At 37.9% G+C, this 20,589-nt stretch overlaps 2 protein-coding genes across 2 annotated transcripts in view; one reads left to right on the top strand and one right to left on the bottom strand.

The window, feature by feature from the left end:
* The first annotated feature begins 1,151 nt into the window (after positions 1-1,151).
* On the top strand, positions 1,152-9,604 carry LOC139715864 (oxidoreductase HTATIP2-like). Its single transcript, XM_071627398.1, has 5 exons — positions 1,152-1,392; positions 3,097-3,204; positions 4,375-4,512; positions 6,400-6,461; positions 9,317-9,604. The coding sequence occupies exons 1-5, from the start codon at positions 1,222-1,224 to the stop codon at positions 9,531-9,533; spliced, it is 696 nt and encodes a 231-aa protein (XP_071483499.1). The 5' UTR covers positions 1,152-1,221; the 3' UTR covers positions 9,534-9,604.
* Positions 9,605-15,786: 6,182 nt separating this feature from the next.
* LOC139715947 (dorsal-ventral patterning tolloid-like protein 1) overlaps positions 15,787-20,589 on the bottom strand; it is a 64,962-nt gene continuing 60,159 nt past the window's right edge. Inside the window, exons 11-12 of the mRNA XM_071627497.1 lie at positions 18,252-18,433; positions 15,787-15,939 (exon numbers count right to left, since the gene is read on the bottom strand). Of these exons, the coding sequence (XP_071483598.1) occupies positions 15,787-15,939; positions 18,252-18,433 (335 nt within the window). The remainder of the gene's footprint in view (positions 15,940-18,251; positions 18,434-20,589) is intronic.

Below are 20,589 nucleotides of genomic sequence, written 5' to 3'. Positions count from 1 at the left end.
ATAGACGAGAGGAACGGAATTGCAAGAAACGCTTTTATGGTATTGTGGCATTTGGCGATTCATCGATCGGTTTGGGCGGGTTTTTTCGTTTGAGCAGAATATGCGAAGTTGGCATGCCGTCGACTGAGTCGGACGTGCGAACGTGGCACATAAAGAGTTAAAGGAGGATGCATTCAGATTTTGCTCCCATAGTGGACACTTTAAATGAAAATACAGATCATCACCATGGCACCTCCCAATGGCACACATACATGTGTAGTTTCCATAGATATCCCAGTGTAGCTTCTTGGAGCTGCGAGAGAGATCAAAGTATCAAGTATCAAGCATCAAGTACAACAACACATAGCTGGAGTGGTCGAGTACTGGCACTGGCCTGGGCACCATTTCATGAAACTTGTCAGTGTTGACAATTACCATAGTAACAGTCAGTGACAAGAGCGTCTCAACCAATCAAAACCAAGGATTTTACTGAAATAGTCCACGCTGACAAGTTGTCAGCACTGATTATATTGATGAAACACCCCCCTGGATAACGTCAAACGATCTGTCTCTGGACAACGATAGAGCTCGGTCGGTGACGTTAGCTGACTAGTCAACCAGGCCAAACCGGTAATTCTGTGTGTGATTTAAACCCCCAGGAGTACCGGTTTGGCCTGGTTGACTAGCCAGCTAATGTCACTGAGCTCTATCGTCGTCCATCCATACATGTACATCGTTATCCAGGCCAGTGCCTGGAGTACCACTCCAGCTACGTGTTGTTGTATATTTTGTGATGGTTGTGGGCCCTATTTCAGCAGGCCTATAGTGTTCTGCCTCTTGCATACTATACTCAGTATGGTATCACACCTTGAGAATAGAATGTCATTTGTATCATTGTTCTTGTTTCTGGGAATCTTGATTTCTATGCTAGTTTATATTTTTAGACTTTGTTGCCCCCCCCCCTTTTTTTTTTTCATCTAAACTTTCAGCAGCTTTAGGTGAATCACAACCATGTCTGACGAGAAACCCGCTGCTGAGTCCAAGCCGGAGGCGGCTGCTGCTGCCAGCGAAGCGGAGAGTCTGCCAGCAGCACCCAGCAGTACTGGCGCAGAGCCAACACAAGAGGGAGCTGCAGTGCCGCCTCCCGAAGCACTAGCTACAGACGCAGCAGCCTCCGCTCAGCCGGCCGCGTCCTCGACCTCCGAAGGGGCAGCCGCCAAAGTTCCCCCGCTCCAGGGTGCGATGGATGCATTCCGCGAGACAAACCAGACCGCGTTTGTTGTGGGCCACACGGGGGAGTGCGGAAAGGCACTCGTGCAGGAGTTGGCGCGGACCAAGATCTTTAGCAAAGTGTTTCTAATCGGCCGGCGGGAGGTGACCCTAGAGGGCGATGTTTACAAGGACTTCGCTGTAGTGAGTACATACTTATAATTGTAACAGCGTCGTAGAGAATTGTATAAGTGGACCTCCCATATGGTGTGTTGATAATGAAGTCTTATGGACAGTCAGTTTTCTTACTTTATTTCAAAATTTCATTTTAACCGAACAAATAATGAAATTTTATACATCTATAGAGTTGATAGGCCTAATGTTGCGGCCTGAATTTTTACTTTACTTTACTAGTAACTGAAATTTTGTTATAACCTTTTAAAACGGTAGTGCACTGTGTGTACCGGACCAGGTATTCTGTATTTGGGGCTGAATAGTATATGAAATTTATGAATTTATGTCTTTAAACTGAACCAAAACCTGGTGATAATGCCGTGATAATTTCTCATGACTTTTCTAAGGATTTTTTTTTTTCCCCAGTAATCTTTTATGGGCCAAATTAATGTTCAGATTGAAGATATTATTATCTTTTTTTATAACTTACAATACAAGCTGTTATTTTCATGAGGATTTAATTTTTCCTAATTTTGCAAATCACAGTTGGCACAAATTTATCAACACACACAAGAATGTTGCAATGCAGTAGGTTGATAATACATTTACGATAGCATTGTGTCAATTCACAAAAAAAAAAAAAATGTCTGTGACCTCATCGTTGGCAAAAATATCTGTGTGGGAAATACCAGCTTGTGCAGTAGATGGAGTATTACAACATTTGCATTTAAAAGCACTCAGAGAGCACAGACCTCTGCCAACACAAGCAGCCCATTTCAACCCATTCACACATTTATATGCTCAAAATCACCCTTATTATTTCCCAGAGTGATTAAGAAGCCATTCTGTTGTGTCTCACTAAGCCACTTCAACAGCAGGTTACTCCATGCTCCACCTCACACGTGCGCTCAGTGTGCATAGCCTGAAATCCCTTGCATTGGCACCATTCGTCAATAATAATCCGTCAAAGTATCCTATTCCTGGTTCCAGATGGTTATCCAGATCACTACCAAACTTTTATCATCTCTTGTGGCATTATCAACTTTATCTGCAAGTTTCATCCAAGTCTGTGATTTTTTTTTTTTTTTTCATTTTAAGTTATTTTACAAAATGACAGACAAACAAACAAGTGTAATAACGCAACCTCCTTGACAGAGGTATACTATGAAGGTACCGTTCTTTTCCTTCACCAAGTATGAGGCAGGAGTTATCGCTATGTAATATTCTATTCTCATCGGTTTGGTCTTTTCCTTTGTTATCATTTAAAGTGGCAATAAGTCTGTGAGTGTGTGTGTGCGTGGACGTGGATGTTATGGGATTTAAAGGTTTAGGGGGAGGGGCAGGGAAGATTTACAGGGAGATATTAAGGAAGGGAAGGTCATTGTTATCATTCTTTGATTCCATTTAATGTTATATCATTTTGAGTTATTGCCATTCATTAATTCGAACAACTGTATGGGTTTTTTTTTGTGTGTGTGTAACAATTGACATAAAACATATTTGACTTTTGCTTTGGAAAACACTTTTGCTGTGAATACACAATTAAAGCAAAATGGCTCATTTACTTTTGTGTGATTGTATGATATTTGTAAAATTTAAAAAAAAAATAGGAAAACAAAATGTGTATATATGCATGTAGAAAGGTGAACATTGACACTCATGACGTCATAATGGCAGTATAGTGACATCACTCCTCACTGTATACATATGATGTCACCGATATTTTCTCAACAGGAGCAGAAGGTTGTGGACTTTGACAACCTGGACGCATCGGCAGACGTCTTCAAGGGACCGTCAGTCGGCTACTGTTGCCTAGGAACGACCCGGGGCAAGGCGGGAAAGGTAACTTGTACTCTAGAAGTGGATATTCTCACGCGACACCATTTTTTTCACCCTCAGCAGGGCAAGAAGAATTTTGTGTGTTTTTAATTCCACGGAATCAAGACATCAACTATCGGAACATATGGCAAGCAAACATATGCGCGTACTTCTATTTTTGCACTAGTTTCAGGTTGTGCGAAATGCGCACAAATTTCAACACCTTGAAAAATTTCCGCCTTTACAGTATTGTAGGAGGTTGTGCAAAGTTCATTCGGCTCTGCAATTCTAATCTATCTAAAAAACAAAACAAAACAAAACAAAAAACAAAAAAAAAACCCCACAATTACTTTGCATTATTAAACCCATACAAGATTATGTGAAAAATGCTGCTTCATGCTGCCAGTAGCAGTTGACATTTTTTACAGACTTGTAGGACTTTAAAGGTTAAAGAGAAATTCCAGGCCTTTAAAGTTATGAGTTAGTCTGAGAAGGAGGAGGAATATCTTATGAGTACGACAGTAAAAGTTTGATCAAAATGAGATCATTAATGTAAGAGGAGCTATGAAATTGTGAAGTTTTGCTGATATCTGCGAAACTGTTCTCGTACAGTTCATATGAATACACAAGTGAGTGAGATGAATGACGCTGTCACCTCAAATTTTATTCTGAAAAATGGTGGAAATTCAATACTTCAGGAAAGTGAAAGTAAATACATGTTTGTAAGTTTGGAGTCCTGTTGTCTTTTCTTTAAGCTTTTGAAGACAAGTGCCAAGTATGTTTGTGCAGGTTTCTTTGAGAAATGTGTGTTGTAGCAAAATCAGCCCATCCTCAATGGGATAAAATTGTTCTTCTCTCGGCTATCGGTCATCTCTGTACAACATGAATAAAAGATGGCTTAGTGAGTGACCATTGTTCACTACAAGGTGGGCTGAATATTGACCATTTCATTTTGCCATGAAAATATGAATCCGAAGCTAGAATGTTGCCAAAAAAAAAAAAGTTTCTCCAAAAAACTGCTGTAATAACGTTCAAAGGGTAAGTGATGATTTCACACAGTAACTTCCTCCAAAATTTTGTCGTGGAAGATTTGTAAAAACTTTCGTGCATGTTTCACAGTCCTGTTGGAATCAGGTCGTTATCAGCCAGTGGTAACGTACTTACGTTGTTGCATTGCTCTTGCGCCCTCTACAGGCCGGATTTGTCAAAGTGGACCACGACTACGTGATGAAAGTCGGGGAGCTGGCGAAACAAAATGGCTGCCAGCAATATCATCTAGTCTCGTCAACGGGTGCTAATAAGGACAGCAGCATGCTTTACACAAAGGTCAAGGTGAGGGTGAAGAATCAGTAGGGTTTTTATACGCCTCCAGAAATTTTCACAGCTTGCAGGTTTGCACACACAAATGAGTTGTAAAATATGTATATCATGAGATATTGGTTTCCCTCAATTTTGTCTGCTCTCTGCACAAAAGAAGTTTGTAGGATCACAAGTGCTGATCTACACTTTTGACTCACCTGAGCTGTAAGTTTTTTTTGTACATTTACATCTTTTTATTGAGAACCCCATGACCAATTTTCACCAAACTTGGCAGGTAGCATTCCTAGGGAAATAAGATCTAAATTTGTTCAGATGGGCACAATGTTCCAACTGGGGGGGGGGGGGGGGGGGGGGGGAACCTCCTAGAATTAAGGAATCTTCAACAAAATCTTTTCTAGCTAGTTACAACTAGAAGTGATTGAGCTAAGTTAATACAAGGAGTTAGTACATTGATGACTGTATTCAAATTGGGGAGAGGTCCCAATGGGGCCTAAATTGTACATTTTCAACTTGTTCTTGAAAAACCCATAATGAATTTTCAACAAACTTGGCAGGTGGCATGCCAGGAGATTAAGATCTCAATTTGTTCAACAGGGCATTAACAGATATATTGGTAGAAAAAAAAAGAACCAGCAGGAATCAATCCTGTCATCTAACTGCTTTCGGGGCAGCGACACCACTACCAGGTTATCCCTGGTTGCCGACAGTGACAAGATAAACTTGGAACAAATACCCAAACTCCGCAATTCAGACATTTTATGTCAATCTATTACATTGTACCTGCAATATGATATGTCATAATGACCACCTGTCTGTAACAACTTCATGATTCCCTTTTGCAGTCATTATAGACAGGTTTGACTGCATATCATATTTATGATATGTTTACTGCTTTATCAAATCATATATTTTGTACATTACATTTTTGTTGATGCCCTCCACCAAAGAAGGTTTGTCTTTTTTGCAAAATAACTTTAAAAATTGAGTACGGATTGGAATGAAACTTGCATAATAAGTCGATATTGACACAATGAACACCTCTTTCAATTTTGGTAGTGATCCGGGAGTTTTTATGGATTTTTGATGGATTTTTCATCGTCTGGCATATAAGTACAACGAAATTGGGGTTCAAGCTGTGCGTACTGGAAGTTTACATGCGCACAAAGGCGCGTACTCTGCTTGGGCAAGGCGCCGTGCAGTGATGTAAACAAAATTCTTATATTTTGGGAAATTGCATGCATGTAAGGGTGGAAATGAGTTGCTTGCTTGGCGGTGGTCTGTGTCCTCCAAGTGCTTTTCTAGTTTGGTGATTTAATGAAGTCTCGTAGTACAACGTATGTATGACAGTATTTGGTAATTTTGTATAAGTTTACCTTGTATACGTCTCATCATGCTTTGCTACCTGTACCTACATGTAGTACGGATATAAGAAATGGAGTGAAACATATCCTCTGTTCTTTACTTTAAAGAAAAAGAAAATTTAACGAAATCTGGTTTCAAGGGGAATTTCTGAGATAATTAGAAATCATTAGTACGGAATATTACAGAGCATACAATTCTAATAGGCAATAAAACATTATTTCATGAATGAAAATTGGTTTTGAAATGGCTAAAATATCCATAAACAAAGCAAACCAAAGTGGTCTTAACAAAAGATGCATCGCACCTTTTGAAAGGACCTCATTGTTTCTGGAGATATCTCTGCCAATTCGAAACCAATTTTCAGAAACTAAACTTTTAATTCTGTTTAGAATTGCATGCACTTTGATATTTCAGAAAAGTGGCATTCAATCATCTCGCAAAATGTGAAAACCTGATTTCCAATCCCGATCAAAACTATACCATACAAAATTGAATGTAAATTTCTTTTTTTTTTTCTTCTTTTTTTTTTAAACACAGGGACAAGCGGAGGCGGAGACTGCTGATCTTGGTTTTGAAAAATACAGCATCTACAGACCAGGGTGAGGAAGAAGCTACATATTTGTAGCCACCAAAAACAAAAATATATTTTCATTTTGTTTCCTAATTTACCGCTTGTAACACCCATTGTAGCTACTGTAAAAGTGGACATTTTTGTTGTGTTGAAATGTTCGCGCAACCAGAAACCAGCGCGGAAAAAAAAGCAGCAAATATCTATTGTGTGCTGTATTACGTTGCAGTAATTCATGTCTTGCTTCCATGGAATTAAAAACATGTGAAACTTATTTTACCCCACTGAGCACAAAGAAAAAAAAAATATTACTCTCTCAAAAATATCCACTATTATAGTATTCAACTAAATACTGTACATGGTCACATATTGAACTTTGTCGCTCAAATAACACTCAATTGAAGTTTGCATACTCCTGCAATGTATGTGCTTTGTTGTGTTGATTAAGATATAAAATACATTTCAGGTATAAAGGACACACAGCTTTGTCCTATTGGAGTCGAGTTGTAAAGTACCAGGGATTGCTAGGCTGAAGTAGTCAAAATGGATTACACTGTGTATGCCTGCATTCTCATGAATGTCATTGGCATTAAAAGGGTCCTGTTTACCTTTGGGAACAGTGATTTTAACAAATTTCAAGATATGACATTTAATGCATATATGTGTAGGTCTGTTGTACCACAAAACATCCTACAGCGTATCGTGTAAAATTTTCGCATTAAAGCCTAAAAACTAAAGGCCGTGTCGCACCATAACGCGGGCTTGTGGCGAGGAGGTAGTTTCCAGCACGTAGAAGATTTTCAGCGGGCGAACAAGAATGTTTGCAATTTTCATTCATGCCTTGTCATACCGTACGGGGGAACTTCTGCGGCTTGACTTGCGGGGAAACAAATTTACTCCAAGGAGCTCTCCGCAGTTGGTCCGCATCTGGCAGTATCTAGCGCGTAGTTGCCCGGAGGTGCTCACGCAAGTCCGATTTAACCGCAGCCAAGTTTTGAGCATGACCAAAACTTTTTCCGGGTGAGTCGCGGGAATGCCCGTAGAGGTCCACGCAGAACGCCAGTAGGAGACCCTTAGCGGCAGTACTTCCCAGGCAATTCCAACGCAGGTACTTCGCAGTCCCGTATGCAGCCAAGATAATGAAATTCTGTGAGATTTCAGCCATTCCATTAGAGGAATTCCTTCACTAAGTTGCCAGCCCCCACGCGACTGGTACAAAGGTCACACAGTATACTCACAAGTATAACGCGTCCAGCAAGTAAGACACATGCGCTGACTCGCACAAATCCTTTTCCGCCCTCAGGAATGACCGGTGTGCTAGAAAATCCCTACACGTAACAAGCCCGAGTAGCTTGCCCGGAAAGGTGTGACAGGGCCTAAACACGGTTGCGGGTAAAAAAATATGCGTGCGCACCTCCGGGCGACTACTTTTGAGATACATGCTAGGTACTGTCATGTGCGGATATCTACGGGGACCTCCGGGTAGTCAAAATTGTTCTTTGCAAGTCGCACGCAAGGCTGGTGTGACACGGCCTTAAGGAGATATCTGTATTCTTCTCAATAAACCATAACTGTAGACAGTTTAGTCGGGAAACATTTTTATTTTATTAAACTATTGTCCACATTTTGTATGTTTAACAATATTTAACATCCACTTCACCAATTCAAATTTTTACAGCAGTTGTTTATCCCAAACTCACATGTTAGAACTATCTTAAAGCAATAACGCTGAGTGTTTGTTTCATCTGCAAAGGGCAAATTATGCCTTAAATATCTCATATCATTCTGTGCGATTATTTTTTGTTCTTTTCCTCATCGCCACTATTTTTCCTGTCCTATCTTCTCTGCTGTTGCCCTGCTCTGCCTCCCCCACCCCGCCCTGCGTGTGTTTCTCTCTCTCTCTTTCTCTGCCCATCTATTATTCCTTCTCTCCTTATTCCAATTAGATGTGTTCGAAGTTCCACTATTGGAGTGAGCAGAGAAAGGTCATTTGTACCAATCAGGCATTTTTTTTTTTTATTCAGTGAGATAAGCATCTGTGATGCTATGATTATTCATGTAATCCTTTAATAGAAAATTGTCCATGCCAGCACATCCACCTGACAGCAAGCATGTTATATGGCGATATCAAAAGAATAGAAAAAAATGTTGATGCATTCAATACAAAACAATGAAGTGAATGCCTGCTGAAATGTCACTTGTTAAACTGTTCCCCAGTCTGTGGGTAACAAGTTTATTCATTGGACATGAATTCCATGAACTGTTGAGCTGACAAACTTATAAATGCGTAATGCGGATTGGAAAACGAGTGAAGTGCCTAACCAAATGAGAAAAAAAAAATGTCATTTGTACCAATTTTCGTCTCTCTCTGCTTGCAAAGGCAGATCCATAAATTCCAAAAAAGAGGAGGGGGGGGGGGGCAAAAATATTTCTGGTGCCACTTCTGTGTTTCATCGGCTGACAAGCAAAAAACAGAACAAAACAAAAGAAAAAACGCTTTACCATGCAATATTTCTGTTTCTCATGCCACTTTCAGGTTTCATTGGCTGACAAGCCAAACAAAAACAAAGAACCCTTCCGGGTGCTTTTTTTTTGTTTCTCATGCGACTTCCAACTTTCATCGGCTGACAAGCAAAAAAAAAAAGGCTTCACCTCAATTTGCTACTTCCACTACAATCAGCTGACTAAGATGGTATCGTCAAAACTTAAAAGGAGGTGCCCGGTTCTTCATTCTTATTTCCTTTGTTTCAAAAAAAAAAAGGGGGGCGTGCGCGTGCCCCCCCCCCCCCCCCCCCCCAAATCCACTTAATGACTTTTCTCTTGTCTCTGAATGTTTGTCTGTTTGTTTTGCTGAAAAAGATGTTCTTTTTTCCTTGCCTACCCCAGACTGCTGATGTGTAAGCGCAAGGAGTTCCGTTTTGGGGAGTGGATAGCGCAAGGTCTGATGAAGCCAGTCGACTATCTCTCACCCGGCAGCGCCACTAACACGGTGCTGTCCGTAGGTCAGGCCATGATCGCCCGCACAGTGAAGCCAGCCGAGGAGTCAAAGGTCATACTCGGCGGCAAGGACATCTACCGAGCGTCGCGGGAAGTCACCGGATAGACCTTTTTCTCCACGGCCAAGCCCCGCCTGTCAGCCGCGACAATCTGAGTATAGATTCGAGACCGTGATAGAGATCAACTCGTTCGATATTTCATGCCGAAAGCCCGCCCTCTTATGTCTATGTTCTGAACAGATTTAAGGTGATTCATTGTTCTTCCTTGAGATGATGTAATACCTCTCTTATACAGCTTGAAACCAGTTGCGTAGAGCAGCACTGTCTTTCACTCCGCACCACCTGCCGTAGTTTGTGCATGAAATAATGACCACATGCATGCAATATAAAAAAATATTGCCCAGTATAAAGGTACCAATCGGCAGCATGACTACTTTCTCCAGTTTTCTATGGATTTCTTCCTCCATGTTCTTGTCACCACATACTATGTAAGTCTCCATAATTATTTACCTGATGTGGCAAGACGTGAAATCTCTGAAATCACTGCCGCACTGAGTAGTATTCATTAGAAGTCAAAGGTGAAGGGTGTCTGGTGTTGGTTGCTTGGTGTTTGGTGATTGATACTTGGCAAGTTTGTTTGCACTGACACTGCACTACAGAGTTATTGCTGCAGTGTGAGGTGTAAACATCCTTTTCCATTTCCATGTCATTTCTTCCATGCGTTTACTATAAAGGCACCGCATTTCTTTGATTCGGTGTTAGACGTGGTGTCGACATATTTAGTACTCTTTCTGTACGGAGACACAATTTTGCCTCTCAATTCTATGTACAAATTGTAAGGCATTAATATCTCTTTCCATTCCAAATTTGCCTGTGTGATTGATGTAGAAACGCACAGACTACACTGAGTTAATTCTGTAGCCATTCAACATTACAAAGTGTCGGTGTTGGGTGTTGTGTGTAGGGATAGCATAGAAATTTCAATTGTTCCTTTGTCTGTACATACATTTTCTTAATGTCATTAGTTGCCATACCGACCAGTGTTGATTTTGTGGTTTTCTTTTTTCAGTTTTCATCCAGTGGAATGGTAGTGAAGCTGTTTTTATGGTACTGTAACAAATCTTTGTGTAAGCGAAACGCAAATTTCTTGGGGAGACAAGAATCTGGAAAGTGAAATGCAAACAAATGCAAGCACAATGCGGTCTCTGAAAATATATTATGCTTGCAAACTCATGGTGTATCTAGTGAAACAGGGTGGAGATCAAAATTGCTGTGGAGCAGTCTTGTGAAAAGGTTTGATTCAACAGAACTCTCATATGTGACCCTACTTCACAAAACGAACACAAAGTCGCCAGACATGATATTTTAGTCAATAGCTTATTCTTAAAGAGCAGCCTTTAAGCTTTAAAATGATGTATAACTCAATTCAAATGGACTCTCCTAACCTATCTAAATAATGGAAAGAAAGCAGACACTCTGCAAAGTCTGAACTGAGAAAAAAGGCTCTGAAGTACAGGGTCTATTCAAGATCTTTATCTTTGCCAAGCCATGCTAGCTGTGGTGTGAATGGGACAAAAAAAAAAAACAGGATGTAGACCACTGCAGCAACAACAATGAAGGGATTATCAAATTAAACTGAAATTAGGCATGCCGTATTATTACATTCTGCCCATAATTAATATCAAACTTCAAAGCAGTAGCTTTATCTCTACAAAAGTTATAAGAGTTGAAAGTGAAGAGTTTGCAAAGGATATGAAAAGGGACCTCTGAAAGTCACACGTGATCTCACTACTCTACTAAAAAGGGTTGTAGAAAAACTGCTAGAAACACACTTTCCCATTTATTCTATGATCCCAAACTTCAGGATAATGTACAAGAAGAAGAGCTCTTTCAGATAATATGAAAAACTCAAAATTGACTTGGCTGACCCGTTTCACCTTTTTTGAGTCCTCACATAAAATCAAGGGGTGCGGCGTTTTGTTCGTTTTGTGATGCACAGTCACATATTATAGCAAGGTGATTTTGTCAGTCCCAACTGTTTATATTTCTGTGGTGTTTTGTACCCTTATATTGTGAGAAACCTGATATAAAGATATACCTGAACTCATTCCCATAATAAGCTACTTTGTCAACATCAACTATGGAAAGGATGTGTGGGAAGGAGGCTTAAAGATAAGATATGTATGTAGACCAAAAGTCTTGACATTTCCCCTGAGTTTGTATGTGTGTGTGTGTGTACTTATAATACCCATGGTGGAAAACGAGGACATGCACACACAAACTTTACATTCAAACAGAGGACAGAGAACTGAGGACATCCTCGGTTCGCAGGTCATTCCAAACGGTCTGCTTTTGTATACGTCCTCAATTAGCATTATTGTAATAATTCCTTGGTTGTATGGTAATATGCAAGTGAGTCCTCCGTTGACAAGATTCCTACGGACACACAGGTCCTCGGTTATGTGGTTAAATTTTTGTTGGTAAAACAGGTCCTCGGTTTCCACCATAGGCATGCGTATTTGTGTGTATGTGTGTGTGTGTGTGTGTGTTTTGTCCCAATAGTACAAAGTCTGCCATGTTTTTGTCATCGATTCAGCAGTACAATATGTATTTGAATTCATGCCTGCTAGGCTGTTAATATTGTGATATCCACTATGTGTTTGGAGAAATGTCCGTAGGAAAGCATCAATTTCACAAATATGTTTTCTTGCATTGATCAGATTTAAAAGACAATAATGACTCTAGGGCAGTATTTGCAGCTATTTGTTCTTGCTGAAATAATGTGCTGCAAGTTTGCTTTTTTGTCTCATAGCAAATATCAGTAAAATCAAGTCCTCCAGACCAAAAAAAAAAAGAAAAGAAAAAGAAAAAAGAAAGAAATATTGATAGAACAAAAATGTTTATTTCTGAAATACAAATACATTCTGCCATACATCAATATGATTTGAATCATGAGCTTCAAAGGCAATCATTGTAATATGTTCATGTTAAAGTAATTTGCTGTTGTTTGCTTTGTTGTGTAGTTATAACACAGCATTGGCAAGTCTTTATTATGTAGGGATAGTATTTCAAGTGTAGTCCAAAACGGCAATTTATTTGACAGCTGTCTGTAGATCATAGTCCCCATGTGTTTTCTCATGTGTGCATGCAAAAAACAAAACGAAACAAAGTTTCTGTCTGTGTAATATAGGATACCTTAAAGGAAGAATCCACTCCATTTCAAATCATTGAATTCATAAAAGCAATGTAGCCACATTTCATGTTCAAAGAGTGAAGTATTAGAAAAGCACACAAAATCCAAAGGCTTGTGTGATTTGAATCCCTTTACAAAATTAACATTTCCAAATTAATGACTTTAGTCATCTGGGAGTAAATTCAACTAAACAGATCATTGAAGTTATTGAAATTGGACATGTATGGAATTTGGAGGAATCTTGTTTCCCAGTAAAGTGATATTGATCACATACATTACTTGCCGTTGTAGTTACTACAGTGTTTAATTGTCAATAAACTTAGCATTCGTGGCAGGTGTAATATGGAAGTGTGTATATTTAGAAATGTGGCAAAGTTCTTTCAGTATCAAGTAACAGTATCTGTCTGTGTGTATTTTCCATCGACTTCAGAGCTTCTGTTCTTCAATGATAATGGGGATTTTAAACTGTATATAGTTTCCTGTTAGTAATGTCATAGTAATGAAAATAGTCATGGTTGAATGAAAAAAAAAATGACACTGTTGAATTATGTGAATATCATCCTTCTTCCTAACAAGTCAAAATTCGTGAGACTTAATAGTATTGGTATCAAATTATTCATTGTTTAGCTGATTTTACCACAAAAGAGAATTGTGAAGTATATTTCATAGGTATTTTCATGGAATGGGGTTTGTTTGTTTGTTTGTTGTATAATAAAGGCATCTTCCAAACTCTGCGATTTAAACTGGGACCAAAGAAATGCAATATGTAGAACAAAAAGTAAATATGAAAAATGTACACAGAGACACAACATTTCAATATCAAGTTTAATATTTTAGTTTAACACTGATAGGAGGTGGTTGCAGCAAACTTTCATCAATGTCAAAGTGGAATGTACTGAGAAATGATGTTACAACGAGACCACCGATTTTACCTCCTTAAAACTGGTTGTCTAGTTCATTCTTTACAATGAAAGGTAGACTGTAATACAAAGATCATCAGTGTTGACAGGGGCGGATCCAGGAATTCCGTAAAGGGGGAAGGCCTTTACAAAATTAAAGAGGGGTGCACGCTCCCTCCCCCCATTTTTTTTTATTTCTTTTGTTTTAACAAAGAAAAAAAGGGGGGGGGGGGGGGCTTGCGCCCGGTGTGCCTCCCTCTGAATCCGCCACTGGTCAGGGGACCAGCAAGAGATACCACACCATGAAGCTTTGTTTGTGGTTCGTTTGGAAGGTGGTGAATTTCAGCTTGGTGTTCACTTGCAATGTAGTTGATTTCATCCAGGTCAACTCATTTCACACAAAAGAAGAATATTTCTCGTCACATTTTTGACGAGCTTTCATTCGTGAATGATTATTTCTGCAATAAGAGAAACCTATGAAATAAACAATTGCTGCCATTTGTTCGTACTTGTAAAGTCTACCAATAAAATTAGTCAATATCATGGAAAGCTCGCATGCTTGATTTTGTTCCTTTTAGTGGTGGAGATATAATATTATAGTAATGCATCTTCCAAAACACATACAGTAGTATACGTTTGTAATCATATTCTACCTTTCAATTCCACAATAAAGTCGATGTCATTTGTATCATGTAGCGTTGTCTAAATTTTAGTTGTATTTTGCGTGTGGTAAAGGTATCTGTAAAATATGTCATTTATTGTCTTATCAAAACTAAATTTTCGAATTGGTGTCATTACGAATGAGTGCCTGAAATTTATAGATTCTGTGTTGATATGAATGGATCAAAATACATTGATAGTGTTCACTTTTCACATTTACCTTTCTACGTAACATATACACAGACACACACACACACTTGTATATTTGTAAATCAGGGGCGGATCTAGGAAGTGCATAAAGGGGAGGCGCCTTACTAAAATTAAAGGGGGAGCATGCCCCCCCCCCCCCATTTTTTTTTTTAAATTGTTAAAAAAAAAGAAGAGGGGGCGCACGTCCGGTGCGCCCCTCTGAAATTACCATTGTTTATAATAGTATGTATACTATATTATATGTGTGTGTGTGTTTTTGTGTGATTTGAATTGCTTACGACTAAAAAGTGGGAATTTACTTAAAGATGTTAGAAAATTGTTGTACCCCGTATTTTAGCCTTTAAGTCTGTCAAGTAAGACAACAATAATATTAAATTATTGTTTTTTTTGTAGTTTCAAACACACACACATACGCAGACACACACACACACACACACACACACACATATCTAGGACCTACATGTAGAGATCCTAATGAGTGCACATCACGCTTTCACGATAACAATAGATTAGGAACAGCTACCTGCCCAAATTAGGCAAGTCGATTCTTTCTGCTTATTCACACTTCCTGTCTTGGCCTAAGAACGGATGATATACGATAATTATATATATATATATATATATATATATATATATATATATATATATATATATATATATATATAATTTTGAATGAAGTCATGTTATACATTCCGAAGATGTCACCAATGATTTATCACACCTCACCGACACGTAGGACTGTTTATACCAGGTGGAAGTGTACGTCTTCTTTGTGTTGTCTGCAAGAGAGCCTTTTCTTCAATTTCTGCTTCTATAATTCACCTCTCTCACATCAAAACCTTGTGAGGATTTTACAAATCCTCCTGATAAAGATTCATAAGGTCTAATTCCGTTGTCCTCTAGAAATATGCTATACACAATATTAATATTTCATAATGGCAAAGATGAACTGATAGAAATGGGACTTTTCCATTATGTTTTCTAAGGAAGAATGTTTTAATCACTTTTAGTTGTTATCTTGAATATAGAAATTTCTTAGAAATTATGAAAATTAACACAAAACAAAGAAATAATGATGCATTCACTTTCTCTGTATTGGAGTGAAACGAAGTCAAGCACAAAATGTAAAATTTCGCCAACTCTTCGAGAGGCATCAGTATTTTAGGTTACCTCAATTTCAGTTAATGTATTTCAGTTGTTACCAAGAAAGCATGGAAATTGCATTTCATGCAACATTTGATTGACTTTCTTTTGACTGCTCAACAAATATCATCTACTAGTATATTATATTATCAATCTGCGCCGTTGGTTGTCTGGAATAATCTGCTTATGCTTACCCATGTTTAAGAAAAAGAAACACGAGCGGAAAAACAACAACAACAACAGCAAAGCATTTATCTACTGCTTGATATAGGAAGCTTCAAATCCACCACGGGTGATCGAACTGTCACTCGTAAACTCGACGATCATTCCGTTATTGGTCGATGTGATTGGATCCGGGACTCCTGAGCCACACGCTTTTTGGAGGAGGTTACCATTGCCGTCCCTGATCTGGAAGAGTTGCATGAGTAAAAAATGCCGGTAAGGGTGCCTTTACAGCACATGTCCTTTTCCCCCCTTTTCAGATATATTTGTTTATTCTTCTTTCAAGTGTATTGATGTGCATTCAGCCTCAATGTAGAAATAAGCAAGAGAAGTATGCAAAACATAACCTATAATGTCTAGAAATACATCAGATATGAACAAAATCTAAAATAAAAAACAATGGTAACTATATTATTATGACAATTTCACACGTATGCGATAAAGCAATAACTGAAATTTGCCTTTTGAACAATTTGTTGTAAACCAGAGGGAGCAATTACGTGACCGTGTATCACCAAACCAACAACAAGTCATACACCCTGATTTCACGCCGGAACCTAGACTATAGCTGAAGGAGGTTAACCTAGTCAATTCTTTTCTTTGTTTTTACATTAATTTATAAAAGAATAATTCTTCTGCTACATAATTCTCAAGTCTTTGATCATGAACCAAACTAAGGAATTGTGCTTTAAGAATTTTTTTTTTCCTAGAACAACTCTTCCTTTCTTTCTTTGCAGAATAGTGTGATTAGGTAGGTCTTCGTCGCTGGGGTGACAAGACCTCGTATCTCAAAAATGTCAATTTTTTAAAGCTTAATGGTCAAATAATGGGTCAAGTGATGTCTTGGCCAAAACCCAACTGTCTTACTTCAAAAATGAGGTCACCATAACATGTCAAAGGAAAGGCTTTCCAATTCACTATAGTGCTTTGGCCGCCATGATTTTTTGCTCTCCTGAACATTTGACATTTTTGAGATACGAGGTTTTGTCACCCCAGCGACGTCTTACAGGTTCCTTTTCATTTAAACATCATTCTTCACTTCCAAGTCAAATAACTTGAAGAGATGATGCTATTTTACTGCGTTGGAAATTTGCAGTAGCCATTGATAAAGAATAATGTGTTAACAGATCAAGCTCAGTTTCAGCTTAATTTGATAACTCTTTCATTGTTCTTTAAGGAGATTTATATTCTTTTTGTTCACCTCCATTGCCCAAAACGCAGTTTTATAAAGTTACCCTTCTAAGGCTTTTTTTCTCAGTTTTTAGTACACTCTTCTTAAGCGCGAGTCCTTTCTTTCAATAGCTCCGGTAGCTCCGGAGAGTTTCCTTGAATTAAGTAATACAACATTTTATAGCTTTAAGACTGCTCTTTTAGAATCCTTACTTCAATAAAATGCATGTCTTGCGACTTTTTCAGTTTTTTTTTCCGGGGGGGGGGGGGGGGGGGGTAGTTCTGTGATAAAATGTCACATGTCACAGTCACAGACACGAACAGACACACAAACATATACTTGGGTTTATGTATGCAGGCAAGCATGTGAACAAAGAAGGAACAAGAAGGTCGAGGGAAATATTATCAACTCTCCTCTATGAAAGGTTTTAAGGTTCTTTGAGAAGAAATGCAATATATTTGAATTGTCTCTATATATTTTTTTTTTCATATCGTTCTCCCACTGTAACATCATGAATAATTACAGTGCGGATCAGGGACTGTAAAGATGAATGCATTTTGATTGAGTTGTCCCCTTTTCTTAAAACTTCAATTATGTGCTCTCCCATAATATCTTTGCCTCTACTCAATTCATCTGTGAAAACGTGATTTTTTTTTTTTTAATAGTGATACCTAGTATGCATCAGGACGATTAAGATTTTACGTCACGATAGAGAAAACAAAAGTAAGAGAACCATATATTCTGTAAACTTGATACTTTTTGCAAAAAAGTTATTAAACAGTTGATATGATTATGCAACTGTTTGAACTGATAATGTCATCACTTCGGCCGAATTTCCATCAGCCTTATGCGATAGGAAGAAGAATACAAAATTAGACTAATCATATATCTATATAAATATCAAGACAATTATCATTAATGGCACGAATAACCTTAAAATGACGATCTGTCAAATTATATTCATTTTAGGAATTGATTTTGAGGCTTGAAAAAAAAACTGCAAATTTCTCAAAAGATTTTAGTACAATCAATATGACACGATTAAAGGCAGTAATATCATCAATTCACTATTTGAAGAGCTTGCTTCCAAAGGCGCTAAATCCATCATTTTTTAATGTATTTAGCGCCTTTTGGTTGCAAGCTTTTCATTTATATTTTTGTTTTGAATTTTCAAGAACTGCTTCGTGAAAGTAAGCAAAACTTCATAATTTTATAACTGCCATGATTTCTATAAGGATTTGATAACAATTGTCCTTGCCATGCACGTAAAATTCACTATTTTAAAGGAAAGAAATTTAACTGAAGAAAGGAGGAATGAGGACAATACCTCGACGGCATCGTAGGCACACGAGATGTGACTCTCCAGATCGAATGAGTCAAAGCTGAGTGTGACAGTCTCGCCAGCGGCGGCCTCGATTTTGAATGAGCATCTCTCGTTGTTGCCATAGTTACTCGGAAAGTTTGGCGAGGTAAACTGTCCAGTTGACTTAGTGAAAACATGTCCGCAATCTGAAACCGGAACGATCAGAATAGTGACAAAGGCATTGTTACAATGATTCCTCTTGATCATTTTGTTTGCTTTTAACTGATATAATACAAATGTACGGTATGTTATCGAAACCATTCATATCTAAGTCTTACCGTAAGCCCCTCCCATTATTGCTTAATGGATGCACCTATTCTTTTTTTTTTATTTTTTTATTTCTAATATGAGAGATATTGCCCATGCGTCACCTGACTTGTAGGGTAAAGATATGTCATCTGAGCCCCGTTTTATTGAATTGAATTGAATTGATAAGGTGTATTGTTCCTGAAATTGGCAGCCCAGAGGCTGAAATACATTCAGTTTACAGAGTACATGTACAGTGTGTATATAGATAAAAATCACAGTGCTTCACAAATAACATTTGAAGGTGTTTACAATAAACATATTGAGAAATTATACATAAAAATCACACAACTGTTAACCTAAAACAACAAAAACTTACATACATGTATACAGTACAACAACAGAGAAAAAAAAAACTACTCAGTACAATCACTTTCTTTTAAAACTCTGGATTATGAATATTTATAAAAAACCCTTAATCTAAGCAACAACAACAAAAATACATATGCAGGGGTGTACAAAAATGAGGAGACGTTATTGCACAGCAATTACAACACTTTTCACCAACCAACCGTTTTAGCAATCGAGAGTTACCATTAAGGGCATAATCAACGATTACTCCGATCCATAAGCGATTTTGACTATCAATGAATTGTAAGTTTACTTTTCCGAAGAGACTTGGGCGGGTAAAGGAGAGTTATCATTAATTTCCATGATTTGTAAAATAATACAACTCTCTAAAGAAACAAAAAAAAAAAAACCGAGTGAAAATATTCACTCTGGAAAGGAGTGAATACAAAAAAAATAATGAATTTAGAGTGAAATTGGAGTGAATTTTGAGTGAAAATTTTTATTTTCACTCGTTTTAGAGTGACCTCAAGGATCACTCCAAAATCTTCGAGTGATCCCGAATAAAAAAGAGCGAAAATGAACATTTTCACACAAAGTTTACTCCAATTTTAAGCTAAATTCACTCTTTTTTATATTCACTTCTTCAGGAGTGAATATTTTCACTCGATTTTTTAGAGAGTACGTTTTGATTGAATTGGATTTCTGTCCGCATCTTCCCTTGATCTGTTGATAACAATCACATTGGTTTCTAGGCGTCAGAAATATAAATTAGTCGAAATGTTTATGATATCAAAGCACAAGAACTGACATAAAACATAGCATGCTGTGACAAAATCTCAGCTTTCAATTTCAATTTCAATTTCAATTTATTCGGCAACTGTATGATACAACATAAAAAAATGCACATTATAAAAGACATAACATTCAAAGGCCGGGACCCCTTGTAAGCAACTAGTGCTTGTTATGGGGCCCCTTTGCAGCAATTAAACAATCAATAACAAAAATGCAATTAAGCATATATTAAGTATATCGAAATTTTTTGTCATAAGTAGTAAATTAAAAAAATACAGAATTACGTTACAATATACACACAGACATACGCAAGCATACACTCAGTAAAAATGCAATGCAAGAGATTGGTTAGAGGATGAAGAAACGGAGATAAAGAAAGAAGAAAAAGTACAGCTGTTGAAGTCTACTCAGTCAAGGATGATAGTTTTTTAAATGTAATGCGTTTGAATAGGGTTCTGAAACGAGTAAGTGTAGTACTGGATTTAAGATCAGAAGAAATTAAATTCCATTCATGCGCCCCTGTGAATCGAATAGAATGAGACCTTGTTGTTAAGCGACAACTTGGAACTCGAAGATTATCTTTAAAACGGGTTGAGTATGCATTGAATGACGAATTTGTTCTAAACATGTTTTGTGCTGAAAGATTCCCAAATATGAAGCAAACTCAAAATGAATGGTCAGTAGAGAGAATACCGTCGTAAATATAAGGTAGGTTCAAACTGTATACTATACAACTCCCAGTAAAGGTGGCTTTTCTCTTTGCAATATTGTTGTCTTAATTGTAATGGTTGTATTACCACAAGCAGTAGCAGTAGAATAAAAGCGATAGCATATAGTGATAGATAACATGTGATATCGAAGAACCGGCAGATTTATCATAAACATAACGAAAGAAACACACACTTGCGCATGT

Source organism: Diadema antillarum, unplaced genomic scaffold, assembly GCF_040938485.1.
Source record: "Diadema antillarum isolate AM-2024a unplaced genomic scaffold, OU_Dant_1.0 scf00000057, whole genome shotgun sequence".
NCBI lineage: Eukaryota > Metazoa > Echinodermata > Echinoidea > Diadematoida > Diadematidae > Diadema > Diadema antillarum.
The sequence above is the reverse complement of the archived record's forward strand: the minus strand, read 5'-3'. Positions and strand labels throughout refer to the sequence as shown.

What these genes read in the sequence shown, in the direction of transcription:
- LOC139715864 (XM_071627398.1), top strand. Translation starts at nt 1,222, where the DNA reads ATGGATGCATTCCGCGAGACAAACCAGACCGCGTTTGTTGTGGGCCAC. An exon ending in TTTACAAGGACTTCGCTGTA is followed by an intron (nt 1,393 to 3,096) that starts GTGAGTACATAC and finishes TTTTCTCAACAG; the next exon opens with GAGCAGAAGGTTGTGGACTT. An exon ending in TGCTTTACACAAAGGTCAAG is followed by an intron (nt 4,513 to 6,399) that starts GTGAGGGTGAAG and finishes TTTTAAACACAG; the next exon opens with GGACAAGCGGAGGCGGAGAC.